At 37.2% G+C, this 15,885-nt stretch overlaps 1 protein-coding gene and 1 long non-coding RNA gene across 6 annotated transcripts; one reads left to right on the plus strand and one right to left on the minus strand.

Moving 5' to 3' along the window:
• Positions 1-270: 270 nt before the first annotated feature.
• LOC149528164 (uncharacterized) lies at positions 271-12,667 on the plus strand. Its single transcript, XR_016358711.1, has 2 exons — positions 271-564; positions 12,304-12,667. It is a non-coding gene; the product is annotated as an uncharacterized LOC149528164 (long non-coding RNA).
• An 816-nt stretch (positions 12,668-13,483) lies between these two features.
• On the minus strand, positions 13,484-14,567 carry LOC149528165 (uncharacterized). 5 transcript variants are annotated; one of them, XR_016358710.1, is made up of 2 exons: positions 13,950-14,567; positions 13,484-13,797 (listed from the first exon to the last, which is right to left on the minus strand). XR_016358710.1 is itself a non-coding variant. In XM_089809868.1 (2 exons), exons 1-2 carry the CDS (start codon positions 14,472-14,474, stop codon positions 13,760-13,762), a joined length of 552 nt encoding a protein of 183 aa, XP_089665994.1. In that variant the 5' UTR covers positions 14,475-14,540; the 3' UTR covers positions 13,484-13,759. The 5 variants fall into 5 exon arrangements, 3 of the variants coding, with proteins under 3 accessions (XP_089665994.1, XP_089665996.1, XP_089665995.1); XR_016358709.1 differs by having other exon boundaries at positions 13,907-14,567; XM_089809868.1 differs by having other exon boundaries at positions 13,484-13,810; positions 13,974-14,540.
• Positions 14,568-15,885: the final 1,318 nt, after the last annotated feature.

A 15,885-nucleotide genomic window follows, 5' to 3' on the forward strand; every position in this document is an offset into this window, starting at 1 on the left:
AAAATCCATAAGACCACTCAACTTACAAATTTTCAAAAAAAAATCAGCGGGTGTAGCTCTATTTTTAAGGAAGTTGGCTTCCATGGGACCCTAGTCTAATTGTGCTATAGGATTATTCAGAATCTTCTCCTAAAAAGTAGAAGCCCCTCATTTTTAAGAAGCAGGTGAAAAAGGGGTGGGAAATTTTAAATTTCAGCTTATTTTTAATGCACATCTTCCTTAAATTTCGGAGCTAAAATATTAAATATCATAAATCATGAAACAGCCACTTTAAAATATTCTCTAAAATGTAACAAGCGGCTTCACTCTATTTTGTAGGAAGCTGCCTTCCATGGGAGCCCGGTCTTCGCTGCTTTTTTTTCGTTTTAAGGAGTGCAGCAGTTCCAAGAAAAGAGAGGTCGCAAACCCCAATGCACGGTTTGCCGGGAAAATAAAGTTGTTGCACAGATGCCGATTAGGGTTTTACATTTGTTACTTGCAGGCGAGAATGCAACTACCTCTTACACTGTACACAGAATGTTGGTGGCAGCTGCTGTAGTTGGGGCGTTTTGATTTTCCAATACAGTAAGTTTGTCTTATCTGGAATGCAACTTGTTTTTGCAGATTTCTAGCGAAACAGAAGCCAATTTTTTGGGTTTTTCGTTGTTGAAGTTGTTCAGATAGTGTACTGAATTTTTTAAGATAAAGTTTTTTAAGTACCCTTGGAATGGGTGCTTCTTTCTTGTATGCCAACATATTAGAGACTACCGGAATGCCCATAATTTACGAGGGTTTTGTAACAAAATCTTTTCTAGGGAATCATTTGAAACGCTTTCAAGAGACTGAAAAACATAGGTGGGTTGATTTTCTTTTAAAGTAACAGGCTGAAGTTCTCAGGTTCAGAATGCAAACTTTGAGAGTTATAATTTAACTCTCAATTATTATCTGTGGGCTAAGGCTTGTGGAATTATTATAGAGGTCTACCATACTAAAGTTATAGAAATATTGCATGCACAGGTTGATCTATTCGTGGAGGTTATCTGGCAAACAGTCCATAGTCAAATGGTAAAATGCCAAATAACAAAATTTGTAAAGTTAAATACGAAAGCATTGTCTTAAAATATTACAGATTTGAAAAAACTTTGTGGTAAAAATTAAAACAATTAAGCCCTCGTTTTGCAAAGGCACCACTCTGCAGTTTGTTGTATCTTGCCAAAAATATTGAGCTTTTTATCGAGCAATCTCGACGTAATTTCAAACCAAATATCAAGACTAGCTTAGCTCTCTCTTTGAATTTTTTTTGAGGAAAGATTATAGTAATTAAAAAGAAATATCTACTTTAATTTAGTGGCAAATTTGTTGTTGTGACTTTTTGAACATGAAATGCAAGGAGCTCTTTTAAACATAGCTTTTTGGTAACGCAGACCAATGTAAACTTTTTTGCAGGCTTTTACAACCTCGTATCCATGTACTCAAAAAATTAGCGAAGCAAGAAAGAATATACCTAGTTGAATTTTGTGACAAATACAAACAGCTCTTTTTAAAAGAGCTTATTGCTAACATGAACCAAAACTAATTTGTTTTGTTCCAAATGCAAACAACTCTTTTTAAAAGAGATTATTGCTAACATGAACCAAAACTAATTTGCTCTTATCTATTAACTAAAAATTTTAAAAGACCAAGAAAGTATGCAATTTACTATTTTCCTTTTAGTAAACTGAGGTAACCTATGAATTAAACTACGACTATACAAATTTAAAACAGAAGGTTAGGACCAAGAAAAAGTGCAATTTGCTATTTTTCTTTTAGTAAACCGAGTTAACTTCTGAATGGAACTACCACTATACCTATTTAGTACAGAAGGTTATTATCAACTGGGGCACAAAAACTACTATTCTGCTGCTCCATCAATCACTTTAGTCATGTATTGGGTGTTCGGTAGTAATGTTTACTTGGATTGATTAATTTTCTCAGAATTGGCAAACAAAGCCATTAGAAAGAATAAGTAAAGTGTTGTATCCTTCTCCAGTCTCTTTGGATTTGTCAGTTCATGGATAGGAGCTAGCAAGAAAGAGTTGAATTTTATCCATATTATGAAAACCTCTGCATGGAAGAGTTTTCTTGTTTTGGCAAGATAACTTTTAACAGATAGGTTTACCGTTTACATAACTATTTGAATTTTAAAATCATTCTGCACATTTTACACCCTCTAATCATTTATTCAGCACGGTGTAAAATGAACTCCAACAATACCTAAATTTGTTTCGAAAATACAGAGTAAAAAATGAATTCAAATTTAAGCAATTTATTTGTTTATGCCTCTAATTGGGGGACATGCAGTAGCACATCTTTAGGCTCAAGCATCCTATTAAGTGTAGATTACTGTATCCCTCGAGCCTCACCAGCGACTTGGCTAGCATTTGATGCTAAAATGAATTTCTTTGAATATAGATTGTTGTATCAAAAGAACCTGCTACCAATTCTTTTACAATCCAAATCCTGTTTCTTCATAATCCCTAATTGATAGTGGATTGTACCATCATTTTGATACTTAGGGAATTGTGAATTTGAATAGTTTTCGTGTTGTACAGGTTGAGCTTTCTGCGTCACAATACTTAAGACGTACCAGTGACACTGTTTCATATTTTTTTGGAACTATATGAAAATACCCTTATCTTTTGGATGGGCTCTGTTATATGGTAAGAAGTTACAGATATAATTATTATGATTCTGGGACTGAATTATGCCTTCTTTGAATTAATTGTTAATTTAAAGTTGTTAGCAACGAGATGGATATACATCAGTTGCAATACAAGAACTTTGTATTTTTTTGTCAAATGTGAAAAATAGCTAAAGGTTTCTCACATGGCATGGGCATTCCATAGGCGTCCAAATCTAAATTTTGCTGGTATTTTCTCGTTTTGTCACGCTTGCCAGGAACTGCGCTACAATGCAGCTCCTATTCTTAAGATAGTGGCCAAATAGCATTAACCATGATTCAAGGAAACCAGGCTGTAGGCATTGATTTTGGAACGACCAACTGTTGTGTTGGTGTGTATGACAAGGGGCGGGTTAATATAATTGAAGATGAGCAAGGAAATACAAACTTTCAATGCATGGTTACAGTCTTTGGCCGTGACGTTGTAGTAGGTGAAGCTGCAAAGGACCAATTCACAAGCAACCTACGTAACACTGTTTTTGACATGAAAAAGCTTCTTGGGCGAGGCTTTAGGGATGGTGTGGTGGAGATTGGCAGAACTAGTTGGCCTTTTAAGGTGGTTTGTGGGATGAATGATAAACCCATTGTTGAAATGAAGTTTAATGGAATGGAAAGGCGATTTGCACCAGAGGAGATATCGGCCATGGTCTTACTCAAAATTAAAACAATTGCTGAAGGGCACCTAAATTCTATTGTGAAAGACGCAGTGATCACGGTTCCAGCCTACTTTAACAATGTGCAGAGACAAGCTGTAAAAGAAGCTGCCACTATTGCAGGCCTTCATGTCATGCAACTTATGGATGAGCCTACAGCTGCACTAGTAGCCTATGGACTCGACGCCGCTACCTATAACTCTTCCACACCAAAAAAAATTCTTATTTTTGATTTAGGCGGGCATTCTCTAGACATCTCTCTGCTCTCTGTTAAAAATGGTTTGGTCCAATTGCAAGTCTTAGGTGGTGATGAGAATCTGGGAGGCCGAAACTTTGACAGTAGTTTGGTTGATTACTGTGCAGAACAGTTGCGTCTTAAACATAATCTGAGTATCCACAATGCCCAGGTGGCCCTTTCCAATCTTCGCATGGAGTGCGAGAGAGCGAAAATACACCTCTTCTACGAAGGAAACTAAAGTTATAGTTGATTCTCTGTATGAGAGATTCCATTTCATTCCAAAAATTAGTCGCTGTCGATTCGAATATATCAACGCCCGTTTGTTTGTGAAATGCATTAAAGCTGTTGAAAAATGCCTCTTGAAAGCTGGGCTGAAGAGAGAAGAGGTGGACCATGTGGTCCTGGCTGGAAGTTCCACTCGCATTCCGAAGGTCCGAAAGACAATTCAGAATTTCTTTTCTGGAAAGGAAGTGTATGCCAGTATATGCCCAGAGCATGTTGTGGCATACGGGGCTGCTGTGCAGGCAGCGGTATTAATTGCAGAAAAAATAGATTGTCTGTAATTAAATTTAACGCCTTTGAGCTGTGAAAAATCAATTATTGCAGTCACCGATTATTAATTTCTTATCGTAAACGATTATTAAACTGCTGAAAACAAATTCCCAACTAATATTGAAAAATAACACAACTGCAACTTCACTTATAAAATACGGAAATAAATAAACAACACAATGAACACAATATTTTCGGAAAAATTGTCCTTGGAAAAACCCCCAAGGGAAAACCAGTGCTCCAGATGAGGAATCATATTAAACTTCAGCAAATCAAGAGATACAAAATTCCTTGCCTCTCACTGGCAGAACTCCAACAACTTTATAATTTCTCCTGCTGATATTCCCCACTGCTATCCCAACACTAACATTGCGCCTTTGCTAACACTGCAAGACAATTTGCTATCATTGCAAAATGCTTCTCCAAAACTTGTGTTTCCAAATGACCCAATGACCCTTTTTTATACTACCCTATTGGAAAAACCAATGACCGAGATTAAATCAAACCAACGGCTGAGATCAAGACAACTCAACAGCCAATAATAGAATTGGTTGCAAGGTGTCCAAAAGGGAATCACTAAAATTAGTAAATAATTATCCTTGCAACAACTATTTGCTAATTCTTGGCAAGTGGACAAACAGCTGTCCAAACTACCCATAACTAATGCTGCTATACATAGATAAGGACGAACAGCTGTCCAAGCTACCCATAAATACTACTGCTATTTTCGGGTCAGAAATAACAGCTGTCCAACTAACAATAATTAACACTCCCTCTTAGTGAGGAAGCTGTTCTGCATGACACCCATCTTATCTCTGAAGAAGATAAATTTGGCCTTTCCCAAAGCCTTCATCAGAATGTCTGCTACCTGCTCATCTGTAGGTATGTATTTTAGTCGAACAATACCTCATTGTACACAATCCCTTACATACATCGTCATGCTTTGTGCTCACCTCTAGAGCACCTGTCACCGTCTCACGAAGCAATTTAAGTGCTCCATGATGAATATGGCCCATCCTCCTATGCCATAGCTCTCCAAGATCTCTAGGATTACTGTTGCTCATGAATGCCTTAGGAGTATCAAACTGCAATCTATAAAGGCGACCACTTCTAACTCCAATAGTTATGGGTGATTTTCAATCCTTGTGCTTAATCAACACATTTGTCTCTCTAAAGAGTACATTATACCCCCTATCCTGAAGAACAGATACAGATCAAATTCATACCTAAGCCTGACACATATAACACATCATGAAGTAGAATTATTTTTCCATTCTCCTTCTGAAACTGAACAGTCCCTTTCCCAACAGGGTTGAGTTTGGACAAGTTTCCCATAGAAATCTGGATGTTGGTGTCCTCCTCCTTGTAACTGGAGAAGTACTCTCTAACTCTTGTCATATGAAATGACGCCCCACTATCTATATACCAAACACACTATGAGGTTGAGCTAACCATACAAGCTATGAGTGCAAACTCATCTTCCATTCTACTGGAGAGTTCTTCCGCACTTGCTGAAATTGCCACTTGCTTCTTACCCTTCTTCCTCTCTGGGCAATCACTGACATAGTGGCCAAACTCGTGACATCTAAAGCACTTGACCTTAGAAAGGTCGTTCTTCTTCTTCTCACTTTGTGAATTTGATCCTTTGCTAGATCCCTTCTTTGCTTTCTCTTTACCCGCTAGGGCAACGTTCTCTTGTTCCACCTCATTCTTCTGACTCTTGTTGGCCCCATTGACAAGACTTAGTCTAAACTCCTCCTGAGTGAAATCAGTCCATAGTCGATCCCAACTCGATAAAGTATCTCGTCCACTGACAACTTGAACAAAGACACTCCATTGTTTAGTAAACCCATTTAGGGCTATTCTCACTAGCTCGTCATCACTAGGGCTATCTCCAATAGCTGCTAACTCATCCTTGACAAGTTTGAGCCAAGTGAGGTAACTTGTGACGTCTTCTCCCTGATTCATTCGGGTATTCTTTAGCTTCTCTTTGAGAATCAACTTCCTGTTGGTGGTAGCATTCTGGTATAGATTTAGAATGGCGTCTCACATCTTTTTTGTCGTATCTAGCTCTGCGATATGTGGAACAATATGATCCTTGACACCATCAAGGATAATCTTCCTCATTTGGCATCGTTCTTTCTATATGCTGCAAGTTGGGTTGCATCCGTTGGTACAGGTACAACACTGGTAGCATAATTCTTGATACCATTCTCTTCCAACAATAAAAAAATTCTGGCCTTCCAGACACCAAAATTTGAGGCACCATCCAATCTATCTTGATCTCTCAAACCAGCTGAAGCCATCTCAAGGGATTAAAGCAATAATAAATCTAAAGAGATCAAAATTTCTTTCTTAGGGCAAAACTCTTCTACCCTTAACAACACTCTGATACCATGTTCTAGGAGCCTGCCTGAGTCCGTACGATGCTTTCTTCAATCTGCACACGTGGGTCTCTTTGCTGTGTGCTACAAAGCCTTTTGGTTGTTCTATGTATACCTCCTCCTTCAACTCACCATTAAGGAATGCTGTCTTGACATCCATTTGATGGATTTGCCATCCCATTTGTGCTGCAAGTGAGATTACAACTCGTATAGAAGTATACCTGGCAACTGGAGCAAATGTCTCCTCATAGTCTGTTCCCTCCTTTTGAGAGAACCCCTTTGCCACGAACCTCGCCTTGTATTTCTCGATGCTACTGTCTGCCCTGTGCTTTATCTTATAGATCCAACATGATCCAACTACAGCCCTATCTGTTGGTCTAGGTACTACCTCCCACACATCATTCTGCATTATTGAAGTATATTCCTCAACCATAGCATCTCGCCATACCTGATGTTCTACAGCTTCCTGATAGCTAGAAGGCTCACTATTTACCAACTGACTAACTATTGCCATAGTCATTGAACTTGGCTGGTTGTCTTCGTTGTCTAGTACTCTTCTTAGGAGCTCCCACAAACTCCTGAGTATCCCTTTGTGTATCTGGAACCACATGGTTCCCTCTGCCAACTGTAGAGGATGAAATGTCAACCTCTAAGTCTTCTAGATGCATTTCCTGTTGCACCTGTTGCTCTATACTCTGTGAATCTTCACTAACTGAGTCTACACTCGTACTGGTAACTGTACTTGAGCTTTGTTGCCCTTGACTTGGTCTTGGAGCTTCTGTTGGCTGCTCACTCTGATCATCTGTTGGCAAATCCCTGGATCTCCTGAATGCTTTGTCCTCCATGAACTTGACATCTCGTCTGACAATAATTCTTTTAGTCCCCAGAATGAAAATCCTATATGCTTTTGAGGTCTCACTGTACCCAACAAAGTACCCCCTCTCTGCAGTCTGATCTAACTTTGTACGTGTATCTCCAGGAATATGGCAATATGCCAAACTCCCAAATATCCTGAAGTGACTAACATCTGGCTTCTTCCTTGTGAAAGCCTCCTTTGGTGTCATCTTCCCTAGCACCTTGTGTGGAACTCTATTCTGAATGTAGATTGCTGTATTACATGCCTCTGCCCATAAGTAACGGGGCATGTCCTGGTCATGTAGCATAGCTCTTGTTGCCTCCGATATAGAACAGTTCTTCCTCTCAGCAACTCCATTCTACGGTGGATTGTAAGGAATAGTCCATTCTCTCTTGATTCTTTCTCTGGTACAGAACTCCTGGAAGACATTTCCTTTGTACTTGCCTCCATTGTCTGACCGAAGAACCTTTATCTTCTTTCCTGTCAAATTCTCCACAAGAGCTTTGAACTCTTGGAATCGATTGGAAATCCTTAGTCTTCAAGAAGTATATCCAGGTCTTTCTAGAGAAATCATCAATAAAAGTAACATAATACTCATATCCTCTAAGAAATTTTGTCGACATCGGTCCACAAACATCTGAATGTACTAGATCAAGAACACCCTTAGATCTGATGTCACTCCTTGGAAAAGAAGTTTTGCCCTAGGAAAGAAATTTTGATCTCTTTAGATTTATTATTGCTTTAATCCTTTGAGATGGCTTCAGTTGGTTTGAGAGATCAGGATAGATTGGATGGTGCCTCGAATTTTGGTGTCTGGAAGGCTCGACTTTCTTTATTGTTGGAAGAGAATGGTATCAAAGATTATGCTACCACTGGTTTAGTTGTAACTATAGATGCTACACAGCTTGCAACATACAAGAAGGAAGATGCCAAGGCGAGGAGGATAATCTTTGATGGTGTCAAGGATCATATTGTTCCACATATCTCAGAGCTAGATACAACGAAGAAGATGTGGGACGCCATTCTGAATCTGTACCAGAATGCTACCACCAACAGGAAGTTGATTCTCAGAGAGAAGCTAAAGAATACCTGAATGAATCAGGGAGAAGATGTCACAAGTTACCTCACCAGGCTTAGACTTGTCAAGGATGAGTTAGCAGCTATTGGAGATAGCCCTAGTGATGACGAGCTAGTGAGAATAGCCCTAAATAGGTTTACTAAACAATGGAGTGTCTTTGTTCAAGTTGTCAGTGGATGAGATACTTTACCGAGTTGGGATCGACTATGGACTGATTTCACTTAGGAGGAGTTTAGACTAAGTCTTGTCAATGGGGCCAACAAGAGTCAGAAAAATGAGGTGGAACAAGAGAACGTTGCCCTAGCGGGTAAAGGGAAAGCAAAGAAGGGATCTAGCAAAGGATCAAATTCTTAAAGTGAGAAGAAGAAGAAGAACCTTTCTAACGTCAAGTGCTTTGGATGTCACAAGTTTGGCCACTATGTCAGTGATTGTCCAGAGAGGAAGAAGGGTAAGAAGCAGGTGGCAGCTTCAGCAATTGCGGAAGAACTCTCCAGTAGAATGGAAGATGAGTTTGCACTCATAGCTTGTATGGTTAGCTCAACCTCACAGTGTGTTTGATATATAGATAGTGGGGCGTTATTTCATATGACAGGAGTTAGAGAGTACTTCTCCAGTTACAAGGAGGAGGACACCAACATCCAGATTTCTATGGGAAACTTGTCCAAACTCAACCCTGTTGGGAAAGGGATTGTTCAGTTTTAGAGGGAGAATGGAAAGATAATTCCACTTCATGATGTGTTATATGTGCCAGCTTATATACGAATTTGATTTCTGTATCTGTTCTTCAGGATAGGGGGTATAATGTACTCTTTAGAGGGACAAATGTGTTGATTAAGCACAAGGATTGGGAATCACCCATAACTATTGGAGTTAGGAGTGGTCGCCTTTATAGATTGTAGTTTGATACTCCGAAGGCACTCATGAGCAACAGTAATCCTAGAGATCTTGGAGAGCTATGGCATAGGAGGATGGGCCATATTCATCATGGAGCACGTAGATTGCTTCGTGAGATGGTGACATGTGTTCTAGAGGTGAGCACATAGCATGACGACGTATGTAAGGGATGTGTGTTGGGGAAGTTTGCGAAAGCATCTGGTGTCACTCTTTGGAAAAGATGCTTTCGCAAACTTCCCCAACACACATCCCTTACATACGTCGTCATGCTTTGTGCTCACCTCTAGAACACCTGTCACCGTCTCACGAAGCAATCTAAGTGCTCCATGATGAATATGGCCCATCCTCCTATGCCATAGCTCTCCAAGATCTCTAGGATTACTGTTGCTCATGAGTGCCTTAGGAGTATCAAACTGCAATCTATAAAGGCGACCACTCTTAACTCCAATAGTTATGGGTGATTTCCAATCCTTGTGCTTAATCAACACATTTGTCCCTCTAAAGAGTACATTATACCCCCTATCCTGAAGAACAGATACAGAAATCAAATTCATACCTAAGCTTGACACATATAACACATCATGAAGGGGGATTATCTTTCCATTCTCCCTCTGAAACTGAATAGTCCCTTTCCCAACAGGGTTGAGTTTGGACAAGTTTCCTATAGAAATCTGGATGTTGGTGTCCTCCTCCTTGTAACTGGAGAAGTACTCTCTAACTCTTGTCATATGAAATGACGCTCCACTATCTATATACCAAACACACTGTGAGTTTGAGCTAACCATAAAAACTATGAGTGCAAACTTTTCTTCCATTCTACTGGAGAGTTCTTCCGCATTTGCTGAAGCTACCACCTGCTTCTTACCCTTCTTCCTCTCTGGGCAATCAACTATTGCAGTCACTGATTATTAATCTCCTATCGTAAACGATTATTAAACTGCTGAAAACAAATTCCCAACTAATATTGAAAAATAACACAACTGCAACTTCACTTATAAAATACGGAAAGAAATGAACAACACAATGAACACAATATTTTCAGACAAATTGTCCCTGGAAAAATCCGTAAGGGAAAACCACTTCTATAGATGAGGAATTATATTAAACTTCAGTAAATCAAGAGATACAAAATTCCTTGCCTCTCACTGATAGAACTCCGACAACCTCCTAATATCTCCCACTTATATTCCCCATTGCTATCCTCACACTAACACTGGGCCCTTGCTAACACTGCAAGACAATTTGCTATCACTGCAAAATGCTTCTCCAAAACTTGTGTTTCCAAATGACCCAATGACCGTTTTTTATACTACCCTATTGAAAAAACCAATGACCGAGATTAAATCAAACCAACGGCTGAGATCAAAACAACTCGACAGCCAATAATAGAATTGGTTGCAAAGTGTCCAAAAGGGAATCACTAAAATTAGTAAATAATTATCTTTGCAACAACTATTTACTAATTCTTGGCAAGTGGACAAACAACTGTCCAAACTACCCATAACTAATGCTGCTATACATAGAGAAGGACGAACAGCTGTCCAAGCTACTCATAAATACTACTGCTATTTCCGGGTCAGAAATAACAGTTATCCAACTAACAATAATTAACATAAGCATTGGAGTTGCAACCCGATTTGGTGCCAAGTTAGTTGTTCCAAGAAATACACGTATTCCGTTCAGAAAGGAGGTTGTCTATCGCCTAAGAGAAGTCAATAACACTACGAGCATACAAGTTTATCTAGGCGAGAGGCCTAATAATCTAGAAAATCTTTTGCTAGGAGAGCTTTTCTTTGGTGGGATGCCACATGCGTGGAAAGAGTCTGTCACAGTTTGCTTTGCCATGGATGATTCGGGAATATTGAAAGTGTCAGCTCAGCATCAGAAGACGGGCTCAAAAAGCGAGCTTATTATAGATAAGGAATGGGGTAGTCAACTTGGTAAAAATGAGATGGAAAGAATGTTAATTGATGCAGAACGATTCAGTTTACAGGATGATCAATTCATAAGAAACTTTGTGGCACGTGAAGCGCTCGCAAATCAAGTGTATGATATGAGAGAAAAAGTAAGAAAGGAGAAGCTGAAGATACAAGAGATTGAGCAGGACGTTGAGGACGCCATTGCTTGGCTGGATGGAAATGACAGAGCTCCAACATGTCTGCTTGAACAGAAATTAAACGATTTAAAAAATAATAAAAAATTAAACCCACTTTGGGGGTTTGTTGATAAGTGATGTGAATATACTAGATCTGCATACTATTCGGTGCCATTGGCAGTTTCTATCCCTCTAGACAGTATTTTGGTTTGCATGTTTTTAATGTAGAAATTAAAAAAAAAAACTCGCATGTATAGCGCAAAATTTTGTTTACCATCTATACAGGAACTTTCAATAATGAAAGTCAAAATGTTCATATTTGAAATGTCATAAATAATATATATTTACCAAACTTCAGGACGAGCATCGTATCTTTGACATAAACATATTTATTTATCTTCAATTTTATGATACTTTAAATTTCTAATTTAAAGTTTGTCCAATATTTTCAATTTTCAATGTTTCTGATCATATTATATAATTTGAAACATTGTGAGGATGAAAAGTATCATCAACTTAAATCAGAAATGGAAAAACTAATACTATTGACCGGAAATCATGATGTAATGTGTTACTTTTTTTCATAAAATTATGAATATTGTTAGAATATCATTTGCTTGAATATACAGAACATTCCTCCATCAAGTTTCATTGATTTGCGCCCCTATATCTTACGATGTCTGCTCTGTTAGATATTCTTTTGTTATGTTTTAAATGTGCTTCTATGTAAGATATTCAATCTGATTTTATTTTGTTACACGGTAAGTTGTAGTCATTAAATCTTTTCATTCTATTTGTTTATTGAATTATGATTTTTAATGGAAAAAAATTTAGATGTGCTCTCTTTATGTATAGGTGATTACGGACTATTTCTTACATTTTATACAGCGCACCAGGGGCATTTGCTCGCACGAGTGCAACAGAAACATGAACTTACATTTTGGCTTCTCTCAAGTAAATTATTTTTGGTCTCTACCTTTAGGCGGAAACTAATGCAATTGGCTATTAGTCTGTCTTTGGAAAGACACCAACATTTATTCTGGGCCCTGGGGTGATGTTTTTGCATTAAACGGATTTCCCTCGTCAGTTTTGCTTTTCTCTGATTGGCAGTTAATAATTTTCTCCATGGTTTTTTATTTTAAAAAGGAAAGCGTCAGTTCTTAAAATTTATGATGTATTTTTTCTGTATCTCCAAAGTTTCCAGTGCTCAATTTTTTTATTTAGTTGCCAGCCTAAAACTGTTAGTTGATGTCGAAGCTCACTTGGATCGTAACTTTATTATCACAAGGAAAATATAAATGTGTTGGTTTGTAAAATGTTTTGGGGGACGGGAACAGGGAACGGGGGATGGTGAGGGAGGTATTTCCAGGACTTTTCTTAGAGGACCGAAATAGGGGACGTGTTCCTGTTTAACATGGGGGAAAACAAAAAAATATTTGACTGCCTAAAACAAGAGAGATTTGGTAGCTTGGAATGTCCAAAGTCTTACAAACTCTCTCACTCTACATAGTGCAAGAACGAGATAAAAGAAAATTTGACAGCACCTTCATAACAACTTAAAAATATCACGTCCATATTAGCAAATTCCAATTTAAAACATCTGATAATTCATTACATTGAGAGAAACCAAAAGAAGTAAAAGAAAAAGACCGATCATTCATGAACTAAATTCTTTTTAATGTAATGTACTGAATTTCTCAAATCAATTCATTAATTCTCATTGATAAATGGATCTTTACACTAACAAATTATAACTTCTCACCAGAACCACAAAGATTATAGCTGAAACAGTCATTGTGTACTGAATGTGAAGTATCTTCTCACTAATATATAAAATTTTCTCACCAGAATCAGAAATCCTTTTCTGCTAAATGTAAAGTCAAAGCCTTTCTAAGTTTCAGCAAAATCTTCTGCACATTAAGCAGAAAACTAATTTCCCCTAAATTATTATAACAAACTGCTTCAGATTTCTCCGCCACTCTTTAATTTCTATATTATAGCGTCTTGAGCTTTGCAAAATTTTTGTAAATCATAATTAGAAAGCGATCATGAAATTGGTAAGATGATGAATAGATTACATTATAAAATAGGATCAAGATTCAATAAAATCGCCAAACCACTCATTACAGGCACTGATAAGGGGAAATTTTGCCAGCGCAACTGCAGGATCCCTGAACGGATCGCCCATGTTACCTTACCCCAAGAGCAAACTGGCAACAAAAATTTACAAATTCTTGGCTTTCTGCCTTGCTTTCCTCAAGACCTCGATGCTCCAACCTTAGAAGATACATGTTCCAGGCAAAGCTAATATTTAGCTTAGCTTTTCATCGATCTTAAGAAACCTACACGCTTCACAAAAACTCTGGAAATCAAAACGAATTAATGGCGCCTATCAGCCAAAGGAAAAAGTGTAACAAATTTAAATAAAAGCTAAATGATAACTTAGGGTTTGACGCACTGCTATTTTTCATCCGAAATCATAAAAAGTTTTTAACCCGTACTCATCTTAATAAACATCACCGCACCTGCTCGCGAGTTCTCTTCAAGAGCGAAAGAACAATAAAAGGATCACACGAGTATCGCCTAAACTGCAAAACCATTAGTTTTAGACAAAATCCAGTCAAAACATTGACAGAAACATGCAATAGGTGAGAGATGAGTGGTGAAGGAAATAGGTATAGGAGGTATTGGAAAAACTCATAAAAGCCTTCAATCGTGAGAGAGTTTGTCCAATACTCCCATACCAAAAGCCTCCTTTCCACAACACATCTGTCACCAACAACACATAATTCGTTGCAGACATCTGGATACCATAGAACTGGTCGCCTATTTATCGAGTTTCGTAGTTGTATACGAGTCAAATACATGAAATTTCCATGTGAGTTCGTCTGACCGTAGGTAGCACGTAAAATCCATGATAAGTAGTTGGAAATGAAAGTTCCATGTGAGTTCGTATAGCTGTACGTCGCATATAACGACCGTTCCATGATAAACATAGGTAGCAAGAAAGTTCCATCTGAATTCATTTAGTTTTGAGTTTTATTATTACTGCAGGTAGCGGGTAAGTTTCATGCGAGTCATGTGAGCTTCTTGACATTTCATTGAAGGTACAAATTCAGTGTTTGGTTTTTAGAATTGTAAGAGTATTTGTTGATATTGTATTTAATAACTGTGACTTTAAATGATTAAAAATAAAAAGTTTTATAAATATAAATTCAATTTTTAAATGAAGTATTAATTAATTTTATAATCAATTTAAAACTACTATTACTAACTACTACATAATATAAGTTTATCTTAAATTAAAAAATTATTAATAACACATTTTATATAAATAATTGTAGTGTTTAAGTTATGATAATGATTATGTTTATATTTATGTTATTATAAGAATATTTGGTTAGAATTAAATTATGGTTATGGTTTGAATTAGTTAAGCATCAAATAAAGTTGGGGCTAGCATGCAACAGAGAGAAAATTATGGTAAGAGTTTAATTAAGGGTATATTACAAATATACAATTTAGGAATATATTTAGCTTTAGTGTTCAATTTGGTTTAGGATTCTTAGTGTTAGTATTAAAGTCTTACAAAATTTAATATGAGGGTTCAATTAGGGTGAGAATTATGCACTGAGGTATTTAACTCCAAACTTGAGAATGGCTTATATTACAAAAATAAGTCTTGATTACTATAATGTTAATAATATAGTAAGTAAAATTCTATTTGCAATTAAGTTCAAGGCTTATAATTACACATAATTACTCAAGGTAACTTAATACTTGCCTAGTCATATGAACAACACTAGATAATTATTGTGACCATTTTAGTGTAAGACTTTAATTACATGTAGATAACTATTGAATGATAAAATAATTAGAACAATCATTGCGAACAATGTGCTCCCACTTTATTGACATCCATGGAGGAAGATCATTTTTTATAAAAATAAGCCACACTGAGTAAATAGATCTCGTTTCTCCAAATAGATTGATATTGTCTGTTGTCAATCAAAGCCTAAGATTTTGAGGATCTTTTGTAAGGTGTGACCACTTTTTGTCTATGTTCGTAAATGTTGAACCATTTTCAAGCATTTGAATAATATTATCTTGACTTTTATTACATGCATGGTAATCCATAAATTGGGTCAAGCTATTACAATTGAACAATTGTTGCAAATGTGGAGTAATGAGGATGTAACGAAGAACTTTGTGAGACACCATTTTTTAAATTTGATCTGGTAGATATCTACTTGTATCACATTTAGGACATTCTGTTGCAAATTCATGTTCTTTATTGTAAATAATATGATCATTGGGACAAACATCTATTATTTGATACTCCATTCCAATATCTTTCATAGTGGTACATAATTTTTGGTACGAGTGAGGGAGAATATTTGATGGTGGTAAAAAAAACTCACCTATCAATCTACAAAA

Source organism: Cupressus sempervirens, chromosome 11 (genome assembly GCF_028749045.1).
Source record: "Cupressus sempervirens isolate cs-2001-9-10 chromosome 11, ASM2874904v1, whole genome shotgun sequence".
In the NCBI taxonomy this organism is placed as follows: domain Eukaryota; kingdom Viridiplantae; phylum Streptophyta; class Pinopsida; order Cupressales; family Cupressaceae; genus Cupressus; species Cupressus sempervirens.

Excerpts from the sequence above, each read along its gene's own strand:
- LOC149528165 (XM_089809868.1), bottom strand. The coding sequence starts at position 14,474 with ATGAATTCAGATGGAACTTTCTTGCTACCTATGTTTATCATGGAACGG. Across the intron at positions 13,811-13,973 it reads TGAAGAGAACTCGCGAGCAG|AGTTTTTGTGAAGCGTGTAG; the intron begins GTGCGGTGATGT and ends TTTGATTTCCAG.